General features: G+C 42.5%; 1 protein-coding gene across 1 annotated transcript in view; it reads right to left on the reverse strand.

The window, feature by feature from the left end:
- Positions 1-21,682, reverse strand: part of LOC102386679 (transcription initiation factor TFIID subunit 4-like) — a 213,945-nt gene that overhangs the window by 49,032 nt on the left and 143,231 nt on the right. Inside the window, exon 14 of the mRNA XM_025209494.1 lies at positions 11,328-11,450. Coding sequence (XP_025065279.1) covers positions 11,328-11,450 — 123 coding nt within the window. The remainder of the gene's footprint in view (positions 1-11,327; positions 11,451-21,682) is intronic.

Here is a 21,682-nt window from a genome sequence, read left to right on the forward strand (position 1 = left end):
ATTGGGCCCACAAGGTTGTGCCCACTGCTGCTGGTGTCCCTTCCCCTCTCCACCCCCCACAACAATGCAGGCAGGCGGGCAGGGACACAGACAGCACCAGAGGTGGTGCTGGGGGAGACTTGCTGTGTGGTATGGTGGCTGGGCTCAGGCTGCTTGCTGTGACTCCAGCCCCAGACCTGGTCAGCAGTATAGCACAAGCTGCTTGGGACCCTACCAGCTGCCTTAGCAAATATCCAGGGGGGTGGGGAGAGGGACTTACCAAATTAATGGCAGGAGTGGGCTGTGCAAGGGCTCCTTTAATCTTGAAGGTTCCCCTGTGTGTCCAGCCCCGCTACTTGTTGCTTGCTTCCAACTGACAGGGAGGCAAAAACTGAAGTTTTAAATATGGCACCATTTTTGCTGCTTGCCACTGATTGGCCAAGGGGCCCAGGCCTCCCAGCTGTGTGTTGCTGACCAGCCGGGAGACAAAACCTGTGCCATATTTTAAAATGTGGTGTTCGCCTCCCTGCTGATCAGGAGGGAGCAACGATGGTGGGGGAGGGGAAGGGCACATGTAGGGGATCTTGCAAAATCGGCAGGAGCAGCTCCTTTAATTTTGCAGGTTCCCCTGCACACAACCACAGACACCGGGGGTGGGATCAGCAGAACGTAGGCAGCGTTCCTGCCTGTGTTCTCCTGCCCCCAGCCTTGGTGCCTGCCATGGCGCTGGGACCTGTGGCTGCTCCGGAGAGCCTGAAGCAGTAACTTAATTTATTTTTTTAACATTTTCCTCAGAACACCTCCTGGCACGCTGTGGAAAATGTCTCCACGTGCCACTAATTGGCACATGTGCCGGGGATTGCATATCCCTGTTTTAGAGAGAATTTGGACTTAAATGTGGAGAACAAGAACACCATATGTGAGTTTTTTGTTTTTGTTTTTTTTTAATTAAAATCTCATTTATTTCAGGAATGACAAAAAATAAAGCCACATATAAAGCTGGGGTTTTTCAAAGCCACCCAAAGGATTTAGGCATTCAACTTCTATTAAAGGTTGACAGAAGCCAAGTCTTTAAGTTCCTTGCGCTCCTTTGAAAATCTCAGCCTTATTTAGGGCTAGAAATTTTCATAGTACTTAGTACAGTATGGATGAATAGGAACAGCATTGACACAATACACCAAAACGTGCATGAAATAACTATTCTGTTCTATTGTGTCAGTGATCCATAGATTAAAGCGTACTTAAATGCAGAGCAATACAATAAATCATAAGAGTCCTTCAGTTCAGTTGTGTCAATCCATGGGTTTAAAGCATGTCAAAATAAGCTTTAACTTACTGGGCCATAAACACTTAAGGAGGAATTATGGCCTATTGTATCGGCCTCAGCTTATTCAAGGTTATCTAGAACAAGTGATGCTTAGACTCAATTCTCTTTAAATATTCTTTTGCCCACGTTTTAAAAATAAAATAATTTACAAATATCTAGTGGTATAGCAATATAAAGGGCTATAAAAAACAAGAACAAGGAAAAAAGTTATCAGAAGGACAGGGGATACAAAGGAACTCATATATATACAAAGTATAATTGTAGAATTATTCCTTTTCAAAGAGAAAGTTTAGACCCTAACAACTCACTAGCTGCACAGGGTAGAAACAATACTATATTAGCTGATTGTCTCCTCTAGCAAAAGAGATAAGTTAAATGTTGGTGTTCAGACTTACTAGAAGTCTCAGTAGCAATCCTGAGATTCTGATGACATCTTTAAAGACTTTATTGGAATGAATGCTGCTTTTAGAGAGAACCCAAAGAGTAATTGTTGGCAAATGCTCCTGTCACAAGGGTTTGGCTCCTCCAGATCACCATACAGGCAGTCCTCGGACTTACAACACAATTGGTTCCTGAAAACAACGTCTTAAGTCGAAACATTGTAACTCAGAACTGATTTTCGAATAGGAACAATGTTATAAATGGGGGATTGGTTCCTGAACCAAGGCCCAATACCCTATTTTCACCAAAAATAACCCAAAATTTTATACTCAATCAATTATAGATGAGTAATATAGCTATATTAATATATTTATATTGTAAATAGCAATCATATTGATTCGGAAGGACTTCTTTGAGGCGACTTCCCTGGACTTTTTGAAGTGCTCTTGGGTTGGACTTTTTGAAGAGTTCTTGGCTGGAGTCTTCTCAGGAGTCTTGACTGCAGATTCTTCTGGAGTCTTGTCTGCTTTCTTAAAGGAAGTGTCCAAGGAAATTTGGACAGATGTCCTCCAGAGAGATGGACAATGCAGTGAACTTTTTTGCTGGCCTGGCGTCGGATCAAGCGTGGTAAAGTTGAAACTGACGTCACAAAGTCGAAACAGATTGTCAATTTATAAATGCCGTAAGTGCTGTTCGTTGCAACTTGAAACGTCTTAAGGACTGCCTGTAATGTCATCTCTTCTCATTCAAAGAGTGCATAAGGCCTCAAGGAGAATGTGAAAGGAGACTTGCTTGTAATGTTTTCAGTATGATAGCACAGCTTCACTTCTCTACTAAGCCTGACCCAAAGCAGAGAGAATTGCCCAGTATCTAGACGAAACTGGCTTGAATCTGAATTAATCTGGAAAAGATAGCAATTGTGCTAGCAAACTGTGGGAGACAGCTAGAAGAACGGATACTTAAACAGTTACCTCTGATAAAAGGAGATACAAGGCAAGGTAGAGTCGAACCTTATAGGCTAACTGAATCAGAGATGCATATGCTTTCGTGAGACATCACCATCTCATAGCATCTCATGAAGTGAACTCTAGCTCACTAAAGCTTATGCATCTCCAGTTCAGTTACCTCATAAAGGTGCACCTCTACTTTGCTTCTGCCTAACTTCAGACTAACATGGCTAATTACACCTCTGATAAAAGGAATGTGACTGCCACCTGTACTCTCACTACTATTTCTGGAAGATGAAGTAGAGGCTATGGCCAACAATGTTTTATGCCATTTGTTTTACAGTATGCAAATGTCTTTATTCATTATCTTCACGTTCCATTGTACGATAAATAGTAAACATAAGAACCTACGAGATACCATACTAGGCCAAATCATAGGTTCATCTCGCTGAGTATCCTATATCTCACAACAGCAGAGAATGGATGCTAAAGGAAAGAGTATTTATGCAGGGCCTATTCAAACTAATTTGTCCCCTGACCCTCATCCCCTGTAGCTTCCACCCACAGTATTACTATCACCTACTACATGGATAGAACTGATGTACAGGGAGATGCTGTAACATGCCTATGTTCATATAGGAAGTCTAGCAGAATCTCAAAATAAACTCCATTCGCATGTGCCCCAATGCAGTACCTTACACACTTGCACAGGGCCTTTGTCACCTTAAAGCCCCTTATTTGGGACTACACCCTGGTACCATCTGGAAGACAAAACTAGTCCAGAAATGAGTACCTTACCAGCAGCACATGATGCCAGTGCTCCGGGGGTCACATGACCTCTTGAGTCACATTCAAGATGTTGTTTTTAACTTGTACAGCCATAGAAAGTTTTGAGAACAGGTCCCCACAAGAGCACTTCACTCCAAACACTGAGACTGCTGGAATCAGTGGAGCAGCTCATCTAGAGCTTCCAAAACAGTGAGAGCTGCTAGAAGTGAATTCTCTGTGGGCATAAAAAGAAGTCATCTTTGGAGTGGGATGAGCTGTGCTGGGATGTAACACTGGGGTTACAGACATTGCCTTGGGCTGTTGTCCCTAAGGGTCTGCCCCTGCTGCTCCCAGGCTTTAGGGGCTTGATTTTGTGGTACAACAGCCCAAGGTGCTGCACCTTAAGCCAGGGCACGTCTGCAAGTAGAACCCCCATGGGATTTATTTGCAGAGTTCCCCATCTCCTGCAGATGCTCACCCCCAGGTCAGGGTGTAGCAACAATACACAAACTGTGGGAATTCCCATGGCCTGCATGTGCAAGGGGTGTTGGGGGGGAGGGGGCAACAGACCTCCTGGGGGGTCCCCCTGCCTCATATGCATGCACGGGGATTCCTGAGGCATGTAATAAGCAAACGGACATTCTCCCATTTAAGGTGTCACAAACGGGGGCCTTTGGTTGCAGCAACATTTTTGGAACTTGGAGTGCAACAAAGGGCGAGGACATCTGTTTGCTCCCAACTAGTGCCGCCATAAATGTTTTTATGGTAGCACAATGGCAACATCTGTTTGCAGCCTGTGAGGGTTCTTTGATTTTGAACTCACTGTTCCCACTCAGCCAAAACTAACCTCCTAAGCAAGATATAAATGCCCATCTATTTTGTCAAGATTTTAGGAGTTTGTTCACATATTAGCCATCCATATATATGATTCATAGATTCATGATGGAAACCCGCAGACCAACATACATATCTACACAGAACCAGCAATCACCTGAAACACATCAAGAAAGCTGTAATTTACAGCCAAGCTCTCCGATGCCACTGAATTTGCACCAAAGAGAATACCTGTGATTGCCGCCTCACACATCTCAAAAGGGCCTTCACCCAACAAGGATATTCCTCAAGAGGGATAGATCATACTTCTGAAAGAGCCACCTGGATATCTCGTAAAGATTTGGGGCAGTGCAAACAGAAAATTCCCATGAATTGCACACCATTAGTTATGACATATCACTCTTCCCTGGAACCTACACAGAAAATCCTCAAACAGCTGCAACCCATACTAGAAGACGACTCAATTCTTAAAGAAATCTTTCCAGAACCACCCATCCTAGTCTTCAAACAAGCACCGAACCTTGCTAACCTCATCACCAGAAGTAAACTCCCTGTGTAGCCAGCGTGCCCTGCGTTCCCCACCCACCTGGCGGGTGGCAATGGCATTGTGGGACTGAGCTCCTGGGGCAAAAGGTACAGGGCGTAGAGCTCCAAGCCTGCAGCAAGCACCCTGCCTCTGCCCCACAGGGGGCTCATGTCCCCCATGTCTCCTTCAGGGGGGGTGTGCAGCTGCAGGGAGCTGTGCCCTACCCCCTCACACCTCTGGACAACCACTGCAGTCCCAGGGCCCCATTCACCCCAGCCCCTGCTCCACTCCCTCTCTCATCATGGGGGCCTTAATCTTCCCCCACCTTCCCCCTCCACTTACCAGCTGGGGTCCGTCTGTGTGTCTGTCTCTCCCTGTGCGCCAGTTCCTCACTCCCAAGCCACAGCTCCCCCAGCCCTGCTGCCACCTCTCACTCCTACAGTGCCATACATACCATGCATGTGTGGGGGATCCCCACCTTTGGGCTCCAAACCCCACACACACACCCCTACAGCCCCCCACACCTTCACAAATAACTCCTCCCACACACACTTCAAAAGTACTGTGTCATGATTTACTTGCCAATCTCTTGATTCTTTAAGAGTTCATCTCATGATTGTTGGCACCGCGGGGTTGGCAACACTACATCTGATTCACCAGGTAACTGGCTGACACTTTTTCCCCTTTCTTCCTCCCCTCCTTTTCTACCCTTTGTCTTCCTAATTTCCAGCTATTTACTTTTTCACAGACTGCCTCTTTTCTACCTTGTTGAACTCAACTACACCAGTTTCCTTGCTTACCTTTGGCACTTTTCCCCCTCCTTTCCCCCCTTCCCCTCCCTTGCCTGTCCTTTGTTTTTCTAATTTCCACCTATGTACATTCTCACTGACATCCTGTCACACTTTCAGCTTCTTCCATTCCTTGGAGAGCTCAGAACAACAGCAGAGACTCCCTATGCCTGAAGAAGGGTGCTTGTGCCCAAAAGCGTACAAAGAACAAAGAACATTTTTCCAACTACTCAGTTGGTCTAATAAAAGGTATCACATCTACCCAAATAATCTTGCCTACCTATGTCCTTAGACCAACACAGCTACAACCAAAATCCTTGCAGCCATCCTTATATGTATTTAGAAACCTTCTAAAAAAAACTGCCCTAAGTTAGCTTTTATGTATATCAAATGTAATTTCTTTAAAATACAGTTCATTTGGGACCTTACAAGACAGTAAGGGGGATTGCAAACTTGGGTGGTATAAGGGGGCCACTTTCTAGACCTGAAGAGAAACAAAATATTAGACCTCATCCCCCAGCTACTGGTTCAGGGCTTGATAGAAAACATCCTGCAGCTCAAATCAGTGAAATTTTGCAAGCTTTCAAGTTTTGGGGATAACATACTAGGGATTTTTAAGATGGGAGTTCTTCTACTATGTTATAGGTTTTTTTCCTCTTATCTCCGAGATTACTGACTTCAATAAGTGGTGATTCACTCAACTAGCCCTGAAGCTGCTGTTGGAAGCTCAGTATTCAAAAACCATCTGTGCCAGCAAGTACCAGGAAAGGGGCCTTCACATTTGCTTTCACTCTATACTTAAATTATACTCTGATATTTCATATGTATAATTTATACTTTTTATATCAAGGCTGTCCAAATTCTAAGCAGCCAGGGGTTGAACACCTTGCATGCTATACCAGGAGGGGCTGCATACCTGCAGGCAACACCAGGGCATGCCAAATGTCCCCTGGACCGTGCACTGCGTGAATACCACCCCCACTCCCACTGCACAGCACACCCACACCTGCTGCACCAACAGGAGCCCAGGGGCCTCAACTTAACCCCTCATGGGCCATACATGGCCCATTGGCCACCAGTTGGACAACCTTGTTTTTTATTTTGGGATAGTAGCCATCTCTCTTGATGAAGAGCCAAAATGAGTTAATGTTACCTCTTATTCCAGGCAAATCATTTTTTTTATTTTTATACATAGCGTTACCATACGTCCAGATTTTCCCAGACAAGTCCTCTTTTTGAGTCCTCCAATTCCCATCCAGGCAGGTTTTCAAATCTTACCAAAAGTCTGGGTTTTTGCTCTGTTCCACTGGTGGGAGCAGAGGGAAGGGCAATTCTAGGCAGGGAGCACCACATGTGCAGGGAGCTGCAGGCACGTAAGTCTGGGTTGGAGGGCTGGGGCTCAGGCTGCAGCAGGGCAGTGGAGCAGGGAGGTTGCCTGCCCCTCCAGAGTAGGGAAGGGGGTCAGGGGGGCATTTTGAGGTCAGCTGGGAACCCCGTGGCTGGGCTGGCAGCACAAGGGCCAGTACCTGTGTTTGCAGGGGCAGAGCGGGCAGGAGATGATGAGGGGAGGAAAGGTGAGGGGGTAGGGGAGGCAGAGGGGGAAGAGAGCCATGGCTGAGCCTCCTGGAGCAGTGCAGCAGCCCCAGCCCAGGGGTGCCTTCCCTTCCCTCCAGCCTGCGCCAGGGCCAGACTCGCTCCAAACCACCACGCTCCAGCCCAGTCAGGATTGGGACAGCTGGGAGCTGCAGCTCAGGAGTGAGGAGCACCAGCAGAGATTGGGGATGGGGAGGCTGCAGGTTGGGAGTGAAGGGAACCAGCATGGCCCAGGGGGGCAGGGTACTGAAGTTTGGGAGTGAAGAACTTTGGCAGGGCTGGGGTCTGTGGGTCAGGAGAGGGGAAGCAGCAGGGCTGGGGTGGGCTGTGGCTTGGGAGTGAGGGGGAACAGAATGGGCAAGATTCCAGCATACCACTGCCCTCCACAGTCATCCCCCACTTCCCCTACTGCAACAGGTGTCCTCTATGAAACATGCACATTTGGCTCTTTACAGTGTTGCTCACACAGATTTTCAATTAGTAGAAGTAATGTTGTCAACTCAATTTTTTTAAAGAGTTTTGTAATATTTGGTGGTATTCTTGAGGCCCTAGCTTCTGCAGTTACATGATAAGCTTTATAAGGGAAAGTAAATTTCCATAGAAAAACCTGAAAATATGAACCCAAAAGTCTCAATACACAAAAAGTAAATCAACCAAATAAAACACAAAAGTGGCTGTTTGGGTTATTTTTTAATAAATTTAATGAGTTGGGAGACCTGGTTCAAAGGTTTTCCAAAAGTATGAGACTCCAGAACTCAGCATTTTAAATATATTTTGATTTAATTTTGCAAGATAACTTTAGAATTACCAAATGCAAAAAAAAATATATGATAAAAAGACCATTTGAATGCTCTTATTCCTGCAAGATTCGGCTCAGTTCTCCCAAAGAAGCCTCATACTTTTTCCCATCCCTTCTAATCTGGGTTAAAATTGTGCTCCAATAATATGCAGCCTGAATGTTGTTTTGGGTTTCTGTTTGACAGAGAAGCTATTTTTTCTACATGAACATATGAAAGATGATGAAAGAACTAAGTGGAAAAATGAGAAAAGGGTCTAGAAAATAGGAGGGTAGTGCAACAGCGAATTATAATTAATTAACCCACGCTGCTAACTAAAAGGAAATATTGGCTATTGGTTAGGTTCAGCCTCACTGAAAGCGTGGAGATGTTGTGACTGCCACCTTTCATTTAAAATACCTATAAGAAGCTACAAAGCTCTTCTATGAAATCAGGTAGCTAAAACAGGGCATCCAACCAAAACAAAAGGCACATGTGGTTGATAAGGAATTTGAACTATGTGAGCAGAGGGTCTTGTCTGGGTATCATTTTATTAAAACGGTATATATGAGATAGAGAGAAATAGAAAAAGCATCACAGAAACTGACTCTGAAAAGGAACACAACAGTCAGACAATCCACTGTAGAGTGACCAGAGAAAAAGTGAAGAAGGCATGCTGTTGCATAAGGAGCTGAAAGAGAGTCAGGGAAACAAGACCTTTTAAACAAGCAGGATAGCAAAGAAATAATAGCATCTTCAGCAATTTCTGCCCCTAAACAAATAACCTGAAGGGTTCAGAAAAATGCCTTATTGCAGGTGCATCTACATGTGCAATTAGGGAGTTCATGCCGGAGTTTATTTCTCCTAGGTGCATTTACATTTGTACCCGGGACTGCAGCATGTTGAGCCAGGATGGAGTAGCCCCAGGCTGGCAGGAGACTCAGAGAGTCAGCCCCAGGCTCCGGGTAGTGGCGTTGGGTGACAAAGGGACTGGCTGGGGCATGAGGGTGCTACAATGCGGGGCTAGCTGGCAGGCAGCCCCAACACTGTAGCACCCTCATGCCCTAGCCAGCCCTGGTCACAGTGTACCCACAAGTTGTGGCGGCATAAATTAATCCACCATAAAATAATACTTGCCCCAGATAGTAATATCCTATGGCAGAGTTACTTAATTTACTGCGCCCTAATATGGGTGCACGTGCAGACAGTGATGCTTTGCTGCAGAACTAATTAGTCACCTCCACAGTAAAGCACACGTCTAGATGCACCCTGTGTAATTCAAAGGGCTAACACTAGCATTAAGAAGATGATCCAGTTTCCAATACTAAACACTGTTGCAGTGATATTTCTATGGAACCAAGGTGTAATAAATTGTTTTAATTTCTTTCAGCCAAGAGCTGAAGGCATGGAAAAGTAAAGGAGGGAGGAATGGAATGGAGGAAGGAAAAATGCAGCTGCTACGGCCACTGCACAATCGCAGTAGAAACTGGAAGTCACCACTGCCCCTTCTGCCCCAGCTGTGTCCTTACACAGCTGGTGGCAATAGCTGATGGGGCAAACCTGTTAGTGAGGCTGTCCTACTCACTGACAGGCTCCCCTGCACATCGGGGAGCTGAGGAACAGCTTCCTATTGCCTCCTGGCTAGAGAGTGTGCCTTTGTGGAGACTTTGTTATGCTCCAGGCAGGAGGTTGTGCACATCTGTACACCCCATAATGGACTACCATGTTTTCTTGTATAGAGAGAAGATCTCCGCCGTCACCCCAACCTCCCCCTCAAAACAAAACAAAGCAAAACAAAAACAGGTGCTGGAAATTAGTGCGAATTATGCAAGAGAAATATGGTAAAGAACAGGTCCTGCAAAAGTGAAAGTAAAACCTGACTGCAACTCACCAGGAACAGATCAATGAGCAACCTGCCTACCTGCTGCTACTCACTCACTATATAGAAAGACCTTTTTCTTCATTCTGCCTTTCAAAACAAAAAGCATATTATATTCTCAGATATGTGTATGTGATAAAATATGGCATCTTTTGTAGCACTATAAAAATAAAGTGTCTAGGGCTTGAGAGAAATTGCAGCCAAAGTGAGTAAAAAGGGGGCATTTACCAGCCAGCTTAAGTGACCCGGCTCTTATGGTGCTGAATATTTTATCCCTAGAAAAAGAGACTGAGTGACCAGATGTAGTACAATCTATTGAAATGCTGTTTGGAGCCAATCATAGCATATCTAGGAGCCACAAGGAGGAAAAGCAGCAATTCATTCACAATTGGCAGACAATCTAGAGACTTGCATTCCTAACATATTGAGATACTGACAAATACTTTCACAATAAATTTTCAATAGTCCAATTTATAAATAAACCAGGACTAGCAGAATAAAACCAGTGAAAGGAGGCCAAAATATTCCCAAGAGGCTGTGGAATCTGCCCCAGAACGCAAATCTTTCTGTGCAGCAGTATACCAGAAGAGGAAGCAGCTGTTAGTGAGAAAGATGGAAGCTGATCATCACAAGCCCCGTAGATATAGCTCTGAGTGTTAAGTGTCTGATGGAAAGGGGATTCTAATTTGGTTCTTGACATTAGATAAGGTGATAAATTTAGTTTGTAAAACAAGGGAAATGGGCAATAATGGAAAAAAATCAAGCAGCAAGCGCAATTAAATGCTGGTACTGTGAAAGAATATTATGCCTATAAGGCTGGACAAGGCACCATTTCACAAATTTCTAGCGTAAGCTCCTCTGTCAGTTCAAGAACAGAAAGGAGCCCATACTTAAAGGAAAAAGCTCAGAGATACAAGGTTTTGGGTAGCCAAATAACAACAACAGGAGTTTAGCTACTGCTGTATAATCTGTGAAATGCACTTGAATAGCAGACTTTGGCCCAATCACTGCCCATATATGCTAAAAAGGCCAAGAAATAAATATGTAAAAATAGAAGCACCTAATTGGTTTGAAAATTGGGTTTGAAAATAAATCTCTAGAACCTAAGTCCCAGTAGCAGAGAGAAGGGATGAGCTAACTATCAGTTTGGATTTCCCTATGGCTAATAAATATGTAACATGTATCAAGAAAAGTATCTTAATTATTAAAGAAAATTCAAAGAAAAATTATACATTATACAGAAAAATGGCTTTTGAAAATGTATAATAGATTTCATTTTAAATAAAATGTATTGAATATTACAGTCTCAAGGTCTTGCTTGGGTGGTGAAATAGTCAAGAAAAACACAATTAGAACCTTCTAAAAATTATATGAACATCTTTTCCACATTACACAATCCACTAAAAATACCGTCCACTAGATCTGTAATGAATATTTGTGCATTCAGGAGTTTTCCTATGTGAGTTCCAAAATCATTAATTTTCACAATGAATATTCAAAAAAACGTTTTTTTCCCTTTTTTTTTTTACCTCTCCTCCTGTGGTAAGCAAACCAGGTGAATCAAGCTTCCTTTTCTTCCGTGGACCAATAGCTGCCAAGGCAGTTAAGTTGGCATCCCTCTGCCTCATCTGTGCTAGTTCTTGTTGCTGCATCTATTATAAGGAAAAACAAAAGCAATTAAGATTATATCCTGTCCTCTTTTCCAAAATCTTATACAGATGCTTAGCTATGCAAAATAGTCAAAACTGAGCATGTCCAATATCTCACAAGATCATGATGTACCAACTAAGCCAAATTGTAATAGCTCTTACATACCATCTCTGAACAGGAATATCTAAAGCATCACAGTGACATATGTGCATAAGTCCCATTGGCTTTCCATAGGATTTAGGTTCCTGAGTGAACTGTCTTTGAAAAGTCTCACCCTTAATACAATACCTTGAAACTTACTTCAATCAATAGGTACTATTTATTAACTATACACCTTCAGACCATAATTTCTGTGAAGATCCCAAGTACAAAGTAAATGCCAAAATAGTACTATACTTCAAACATTTCCTTTCATCTCCAAATCTGAAGTTTATTTTGACCATTTCATCTACACTTGATACTAATTTCAGGAAAGCAGTAAAAAAAATCCCTGTGTGTGAACATTAGCCAAAGGTTTTTCTGGAAGCACAGTAATCAAAAGTTGAGTTTCCAATGCCTTTATGAGATTAGAGGTTAGTCAACCCCAGATTTAATCCAAGTCTGGATCAAAGAAAACAACATACTTGATTTACAGCTTTATGTAAAAACAGAGAAAACAAAAAATAAGAGAAAAGATTATGGCCATGTGATGAAAAGGTCAGATTGTTTTGCTCATTTCATGGTGCATAATCCCTTGACAGAGCTAATGATCACAAATATTTTCCACGCATAATGCAAGAAGGATCTATATTCAAGTAATGCTAATATTGTATAAAACCAGTTAAAGTCAGATTTAGGTAAGTAGCACATAGTTGGAACCAGATGGAAACATTTGTATTTTTTTAACATTACTACCATAGGTTTTTTCCAGTTTGCAATTATTCGGTTTCTTCACAGGTGTCTTTTGTTTTCTAATTTCTCAGTGATATAATTTTTCCACCTCCATAGAAATCTCAAGTCACTCTCTCATACACTTCCATGGAGGTTTGGGGTGTGTCAAAGATTGTATTCGTAAAGGGACATCCTATAGTCAAAACATGAATTGACAGGTGTGGTTACAACTAAGTCTTTAACTCTGGATTTCACATACAAGGTAAATGTAAATTTACTGGGAACTGAGTAAAAAGGAACTTAAATAAACAAACAGAACACACTGCATTTTTCCCATCTACATTTTGTATTTTGTATCTATATTTGTATCAAACAGCAGAAATGTCTTATTTTCCACATATTTTTGGATTTTCTAATTTCTATTTGCACTTTATCCTAACTAGATTTACTGTACTTTTTAACTCCTTTGGCAAAGCTAGATAATATTATAAATGCAGCACATTTAAGTTTGAAAGCTGTTTATTCTTTCACATGCTCTTCTGTTATGCTTAAGTTATAGTTTTGACAGTTTCACAGCTCAAATTTCCAGCCCAACATTAACACTAAAATTATATAAAAATACAAACAATTCAAGTATCACTTGAATTGTTTGTAAAAAAAATTTTTACCCAATTTTTACCCAATTTGAATTGGGTAAAAAAATCAATTTAATAAAGAAGTAGAATGTGGGCAAAATGTCTAAATAATAGTGCAAAGGTCTGTATGTACTTCCCTTTGCCAACTCATATTAGGTTTTTAACTCAAATATCTTTGGCTCTCTTCCAGATTAAATGCCAGTTAGACAGACCTGCCCGCTTACCCTTTCAAGGTAGATAGCAACAGTGGTGAGCTCTAATCATTTACAAAGGTCATGATCGGAAGCTAGCCCGTAAGCAGTCATTTAAAATTCGATTGATCCCTATTTGTAGTCAGGGAAAGAAAATGGACATTTCAGCTGTATTGTAATTATGAGGCTTCAAGGCAACTGTAAATAGATGTGCAAATCTAGATACTGGCAAATACCTTAGAGAAGAAATTATTACTATAGTATAACATATAGCTAGGAAAGGTTGAAGATAAAACTGCATATAAAAAAAGATCAATCATCTTTTTGCTAATTTAGAATGCTCGCCAGCCTATAAGGGTTATCACAATTATCAGAAGTCTGCTGAATATTTAAGTTAGGGCCAGCTGGCTCAGACTGATCTCAGACAAAGTTGTAAAGCAGAGGGTTACATGGAATGTGAAATTTTGCTCTGGAGATGAGTTTTAATTTCATGGGAGGTTAAGGTCAGAAATGCAGTAAGAAAGGTGACATGTATAATACAAAGGTCACCGCACAAATACGTTACTCAAAGTTATAGTTCTCAGACTTGAGCACTTACATAGGAGTACATATGCACTATTCTGCATTACGAATAGATGCCCATAATACATCTGAATAGTTGCTCTATGAACCATAATTTAGCACGTCTTGATTTTTGTAAATGCAAATTCTAAACCATGACATGTCATTACTATAATATTGGGGCAAATCCTCCCAGCATGAAAAATGCCTTGGTTGTTGTTTCACTATACAAAGGCAGATGGATTTGAGCCCCACTAAGGGGCACTGCTCTCATATGCTCATTAGTTTCTTTGTCTTTACCTTCTTATTTTTGTCACTGTTAAATCAATTTGCTGAGCCTGCTTATATAATGATCATACTATTTCCTTTTCAAACACAGGCACAGAAAGAAATATTCAACTGACTACAACATATGACAGAAAGTGTGGTCAAGTAGACAAGACTGAACTGAGAACCGGGTTCCCACATCTATCCCATCTTTTGCATCTTGTGCATTTATACTGTAAGCTCCTCAAGTAGCAACTCTTTGCTACTTGCCTCATTTACTATCCCCAACACTATCCCTAATCCTAGCTAGGGCCTGTAGACATTACTATAATATAAATAAATGTTAAATTTCCAGATGTGGAACTCTAGACACATTAATAGATTCATAGCTTGTGAGACTGGGAGGGACCTCAGAAGATCATCGGGTGCACCAAGCAGGAAAGACAACTAGGATCAAGTGACCCCAGCAAGGTGACCGTCCAATCTCCTCTTGAAGACTTCCAGGGTAGGTGATTGCACCACCTCTGGAGGGAGCTTATTTCACAGTCTGGACACCATAGCTGTGAATAAGTTTGTCCTAATGTTGAGCCTAAAACGTTCTTCCAGGAGTTTGTGACCATTGCTCCTGGTTTTCCCCAAGGGCGCCCTGGTGAACAGTTGTTCACCGAGCCAATGATGTATGCCCCTGATGTAGCGGTAAGCTGCTACCAAGTCCCCTCTCAGATTTCTCTCCTTCAGACTGAAGAGTCCCAGATCCCTCAGCCTTACTTCGTATGGCTTGCCATGCAAGTCTCTGATCATACGGGTGGTCCTTCTCTGGACTCTCTCAAGCTTTTCCACGTCCTTGTTGAAGTGTGGCGCCCAGAACTGGGTGCACTACTCCATCTGCAGTCTCATCAATGCCAAGTAGAGTGGAAGAAACATTTCTTTAGTTTTGCTGGAGATGCATTGATTGATGCATGCCAGAGTATTATTTGCCCTGCTGGCTACAGTGCAGCACGGCCAGCTCATTTTCATACTGCGGTTAATTATTACCCCCAGGACTCTTTCATTCGTAGTGCTGGTCAGATTGGCGTTGCCAAGCCTGTAGGTGTGCAGGGGATTGTTCATCCCCAGGTGGAGCGCTTTACATTTCTCAATGTTAAACGTCATCTGGTTCCGATCCGCCCGACTTGCCAGCCTGTCTAGGTCCACCTGTATCTGCAGCCTATCTTCAAGCATGATCACATTTCCCCATAACTTGGTGTCATCCACAAACTTGGCCAGTGAGCTCTTCATCCCCACATCCAAATCATTGATGAAGATGTTAAAAAGCACTGGACCAAGCACCGACCCCTGAGGGACACCACAAGCCACTTCTTGCCAAGACGACACAGATCCATTCAGCAGAACTCTCTGGGTCCTACCCCATAGCCTGCTTCCTACCCACCCAACTGTCTTGCAGTTACATTCACAATCTTCCAAATTTCTCATGAGAACATCATGGGATACCAGATCAAAAGCTTTTTGGAAGTCAAGGTATACAATGTAAACCTCCTCTCTCTTATCCAGGTGGCAAGTTATCTGATCATAAAAGGAGATGAGGTTGGTAAGACAAGACATGACCGTAACAAAGCCATGCTGACTGTCATTCACAATCCTACCTACCGCAAGCCTATCATATATAGACTCCTTGACAAATTTTTCCAGGATTTTCCCTGGGATAGAAGTTAGGTTAATTGGCCTATAGTTACCCAAGTCCTCCCTCCTTCCCTTCTTGAAGATGGGCACAACACTGGCACTCTTCCAGTCCTCAGGGACCTCTCCAGAGCCCCACGAGTTTTCATAGATTTTTGGGGTCGGAAAGGACCTTAGTAGATCATCGAGTCTGACACCCTGCCCTGGGCAGCAAAGAGCACTGGGGTCAGATTACCTCAGCTAGGTGCTTGTCTAAAGACACCCACCTAAAGCTTTGTCTAAAGCTTTTGGAAGAGCTTCACCAGGTGTTCCACTATGACTTCAGCCAGCTCCTTCAGCATCCTCGTATGAATTTAATCCGGGCCTGTTGACTAATTTTTATGTCTAATTTTTTTCAATTGGTCACACACCAGTTCTATGGCAATAGTAGGAAGGCGGTCATTCCTACCCTGCTCCTTCTGTACCCTATCTGGAATGTTTTTCCTCTTGGTCCTGTGAAAGGCTGAAGCAAAGTAGTCATTCAGGAGTTCAGTTTTCTCCTGAGCACTGTATCCAGCTGTCCTGAGTTGTCAAGCACTGGCCCCACACTCCCATTTGTTTTCCTCCTGTTCCCTACATACCTAAAGAAGGACTTCTCATTGTCCTTGATTCCCGTTGCTAATTTTAGTTCAGGTGCTGCCTTAGCCCTTCTAATCCGTTCCCTACAAGTGTGGGCCATTGTTGTATAGTCCTCCTTGGGGCATGCCCCAAGCTTCCATTGTTTGTGTGCCTCTTTCTTCTTTCTTAAGAAGGCCACGATTTCCCTTTTTAGCCAAGAGGGCCTCCCAGCCCTTTTACTACCTTTCCTCCACGTGGGAATGGACTTCCTTTGTGCATCAAGGATCGTATCCTTACAAACGACCATTCTTCACGTACTCCTTTTGCCTTCGGTCCCTGGTCCCACAGCACTTCCCTTACTAGTGACCTGAGCTTGTTGAAATTTGCACTTTTGAAGTCCAAAACTTCAATCCTGCTATCTAGTTTGTCCGCCTTGCAACGGACAGTGAACGTGATGGTTTCATGGTCACTGTGGCCCAGGCTGCCCTATATGTTTAAGTTGGTCACCAGGTCATCTCCTTTGGCCAGGCCCAAGTCTAGAAGAGCATTACCTCTGACTGGCCCTTGCACCTCCTGAGTCAAAAAAAGCTCTTCAATGCAGGTCAGAAAGGAGCAAACATAAGTTTAATTTCCAGCCCTAAAGTACACAATAAAAACAATAGAAAACAGCATTCTACCAATTTACACCTTCATTATTACTAGGTATCAAAGCCCTACACCATCAATGAGATCCAAAACACATTGGAATTTAAAAAATAAATTTATTTTGATATCAAATCTGCACAATAGATTACTCTGAATCTCATGAAAACTTATTCCCCTACTCCCCCTATCTGCCAAAACAGAAATACCAGTATCTTTAATAGACATACACACCTTCAAGGCTCTCGTCATTTGACTGAATTGAAGCCAGTCCCAACAAAAGTGGAAGATGGCCCGTATTTTGAATATGGGTCAAGATTGGTGAGACCATTATAAGAGAAAAATTCCCCACCAAATTTAGTAAAACTCTTGAAATTAATGTGAGAATTTGCCATTTTGGTCCCACCAGAGATTACTGAAAAGTTGCACTATATTAAGGCTTTTTTCACCTGTTCTGCATCCCAAGCACAGGGCAAAACTGCTCAATTTTGAGGTTCTTCTGGTCTTTTACAGACCCTAGTGGAGAAGAGATTGCAACCACTTTCAGACATTGCTACTTAAACACCACTGGAATTTTTTATACCAGAAGTAAGAGATAAAATAAGGGGAGATTATGCTTAGGGGCAACCAACACAGGTTCATTAGAGGCAGGTCCTGTCAGACCAACCTGGAGGCCTTCTATGACCAGGTCACAAAATCCTTAGATGCAGGGGTAGCAGTGTACGTAGTCTTTCTGGACTTCAGGAAGGCCTTCGACACTGTCTCTCACCCCGTTCTCATTAAAAAACTAGGGGGCTGCGGCATCGACACTTACACAGTCAAATGGGTCACTAACTGGCTGGAGGGCCACACCCAGAGAGTGGTGGTGGACGGGTCATTTTCGACCTGGAGGGATGTGGGCAGTGAGGTCCCCCAGAGCTTGGTCCTCGGGCCCGCACTATTCAACATCTTCATCAGTGACTTGGACGAGGGAGTAAAAAGCAATCTGTTCAAATTCACAGACGACACTAAGATGTGGGGGGAAGTGGGCAAGCTAGAAGGGAGGAATAGGCTGCAATCAGACCTGGACAGGTTACGGGGGTGGGCGGATGAGAACAGGATGGGTTTCAATACTGACAAGTGCAAGGTGCTGCACCCGGGGAGGAAGAACCAGCAGCATACCTACAGGCTGGGGAACTCCCTTCTTGTCAGTGCAGAGGCAGAAAAGGATCTTGGAGTCATTACTGATGCCAAAATGAACATGGGCCGACAGTGTGGGGACACCGTCAAGAAGGCCAACCATACTTTGTCATGCATCCACAGATGCATCTCAAGCAGGTCCAAGGAGGTGATCCTCCCCCTCTATGCGACACTGGTCAGGCCGCAGTTGGAGTACTGCGTCCAGTTCTGGGTGCCGCACTTCAGGAGGGATGTGGACAACATAGAGAGGGTCCAGAGGACGGCCACCCGCATGATCAGGGGGCAGCAGGGCAGGCCCTTTGAGGAGAGGCTAAGGGACCTGAACCTGTTCAGCCTCCACAAGAGAAGGCTGAGGGGGGATCTAGTGGCCATTTACAAACTAGTCAGGGGGGACCAGCAGGCAATGGGAGAGTCCCTGTTCCCCCGAGCACTCCCAGGAGAGACAAGAAATAACGGTCACAAGCTGGCAGAGGGTAGATTTAGGCTAGATATCAGGAGGCGCTACTTCACTGTCAGGGCGGCTAGGATCTGGAACCAACTTCCAAGAGAAGTGGTGCTGGCTCCCTCCCCTGGGGTCTTTAAGAGGAGGCTGGATGAACACCTCGCTGGGGTTGTTTGACTCCGGTACTCTTTACTGCCATGGCAGGGGGTCAGACTTGATGATCTGCTCAGGTCCCTTCCGACCCTACCAACTATGAAACTATAAGCTGAAAATATAGCCCTTCTTTTTTAAGTTTGTGCATTTGTGAAATTGTTTTTGTAAATAAATAGCTGTGAAGAAATAAAGATATTAAGCTTTCTTTACATAGTCAACTATATTTTATATTAATAGAACGAGCTATAAAAGGAACAAGTGTATTAGAAAGTATTTCCTAATTACAAACCAAAATAGGTAACTAATTGACGGAGTCCTTTTAAAAAAATATAGTTAAATAATGTGTTAACAATAACAATACACCTGATGGAAGAATAAATTCTCTCTTAATTAACAAGGTTTAGCTCCATTAAATACAACCTGTTATCTCAACCAACAGGATATAACAATTTGACTATGCTAATACATTCATTCTGTAGGTCATTTATATTGAATTTTTTGTCTAATATTACTATTTAAGACATCCACAATTCACATGCTATATTAATAGAAAGAACTCTCAAATTTTCAACATTTCATTTGAAACTGAAGTAATTAGCAATCACTAACTGACCATCAAACACATATTTAGAACACAAACATAGAAAGAAAAAACTATACAAAAAAGCTTGTTCCTAAGGTGTTCTTGTTCAATATTTATAAATTCATAAATGCTCCTCAGTTCATTTAATGATTATTAGAAGTGTTACTCGTTACTCTTTAGAATAGCTTAACTTAAAAAATAAAATGCTCCTTTCACCCTTTTTTATCTGACCAAATTAACTTTTAGAATACTTTGAACAGAACCAAAATTAACTAGTTTATTTTTTTTTACTGTTTAACCCCAAATTAGATTATAGAATCTCTTCTAATGAAAAGCACTATATAAAACCATGATGATAATGATTTAAAACACAGAGAGAAATCCTTTTTTCTCTAGCATTATGATTATTTTAATACTCCAAGAAGGACATTGCTTATTAGTTAACTACAGGGAAGCTAGAGAGAGAGTGCAAACTTTGTTCTTTTTTCTTCATGCTATATTGTATATTATATACGACAAAGAAGTTTCAAGTTAGGAAACACACATTTATATCAAAACAGAATTTTACCCATCACGTTCATTTTAATTGCTAGGAAGGCTATAATTTAGGATATGATATTAACAAAATGACAGTGTATCTACTTACATTGTCAATATTACCCCTGCTCAAAAATAGTTTCAAAAGATAGAAAGACCACATGTAATGTTTATTCATATTATGATTTGACATGATTTTGCATCAAGAATAAATTATTTAAGTGTCATCTAACCAACAGATAATATGGTGATGACAGATATTGAATTACTAATAAATAATTGTAAGATATAAATGTATGCCTTGCATTTACTGTTACTTTCCTATTAATTCTACTAGTATGCACACAACTAAAATCTCCTATTCAAGGACAAGAAAATGGGTTCATTTGCAAGATTTCTTCAAGAACCAAAATCTCCATACGTCACTGCACTGTATATGAAATTAATACTATGCATTGAGAAAAAGCAATTGTTTACATTCTCCTGTTTTCTGAAGGATGTGAAGGATCTATTTTAAAGAGGTATTCATTCGAGAGAGTCCTATTATGAACTCTACTGATTTGCACTAATGTGGCAATTGCACAATGATTGCTTGATTCTTTGATGGAAAGAGGGAAAATTGGAATTCTTTTACTATTCTTGAAAATTAAATAGCTTGACTGATTCTGTAATCTTTCCTGTACATAGAGGGCTTTTTCCTCTTAAGTGAAAGGGAAAGCAGATATTCCAAAACAGATTTCAGGTCTTCTGGGATTTTCTGAGACTAACCATGCAAACATAGTAGCAAGTCTCACCTATTGAAGTGGAGTTTGTTTAAATACCGACATGAGTTAAAAGACACTACTACCAAATTAGCAAGGAAATTATATTTCACCAATTCACATTCTAATACATCTAACCATGAAGTCTCAGGAGTATTTTATACTTAATGAAAGTAGATTTGTTTCCCTGCTGTGAAATCTAAAGAACTAACCAGACTGTTCTAGGACTAAGCAAAACTTTTTTTTAAGGGGTCACCAACCTCCTCTCATGTTTTCTTCTCCTAGATTGCTGAACCAAGCATATACACCACTGCCACCCACAATTATTTCCTCTTACAAATCAGTATAATTCAGTACACAGCAAACATGTATTTTAGATAATATTCAACTTTTAAAAATATACAGGTATTATTTCCATTTACAGTGTAAATTTGGTTGAAAAAAATTATTACTATGGAACATAGAAACTTACAGATTTCTGTAACAATGGAAAGAGGAAGAGGAATTTAGCCCTGTTAGTCTGAGGTCAGGCTGAAGGCAGGGCAGGGTGGCACCTTAGAGAATAACTAGTTCAAAGATACGTACGCTTTCACAGGCAACCCAGTCATTATACATGGATTTTTCCATACATTGGGCCTGATACATTCACTCTACAGACACTCAGGTCTAGGTGGATAGCCAGGGAGACCTTTCTCAAGACTGACAGCATGTTATCTTGCCATCAAACCCCATCACTACCCAGAATGGGAGAGGATTCTACTAGGGGTGCATGATAGAGATTTTTAGGGCCAATACCAATGGCTGATTTTTAACGAGCCATAACAGCCGATACCGATCCGATTGCCAATATGCAGGCAGGCAGCTTGGAGAGCAGTGTCCAACTGGTAAGTCTGTTGTGGAGGAAGGGGCTGGGGGGGAAGGGGAGGTAGACAGAGGACCCCGTGGTGAGAGAAGGAGTGGGGATGGGGCTGAGGCAGGGGCAGGTGCTGCCCATCTGAGGTGGGGCACAGGAAGGAGCCACAAGCTGCTCATCCAGGGGGCACAGTAGGTGGTGGCTCCTGCCGCTGCACACACACATAGGGGAGCCATGTGGGGCGTGTGCCCCTGGATCTGCCTGCAGGGCGAAGATAGGCTGCCGC

Source organism: Alligator sinensis, unplaced genomic scaffold, assembly GCF_000455745.1.
Source record: "Alligator sinensis unplaced genomic scaffold, ASM45574v1 scaffold170_2, whole genome shotgun sequence".
Classification (NCBI taxonomy): Eukaryota; Metazoa; Chordata; order Crocodylia; family Alligatoridae; genus Alligator; species Alligator sinensis.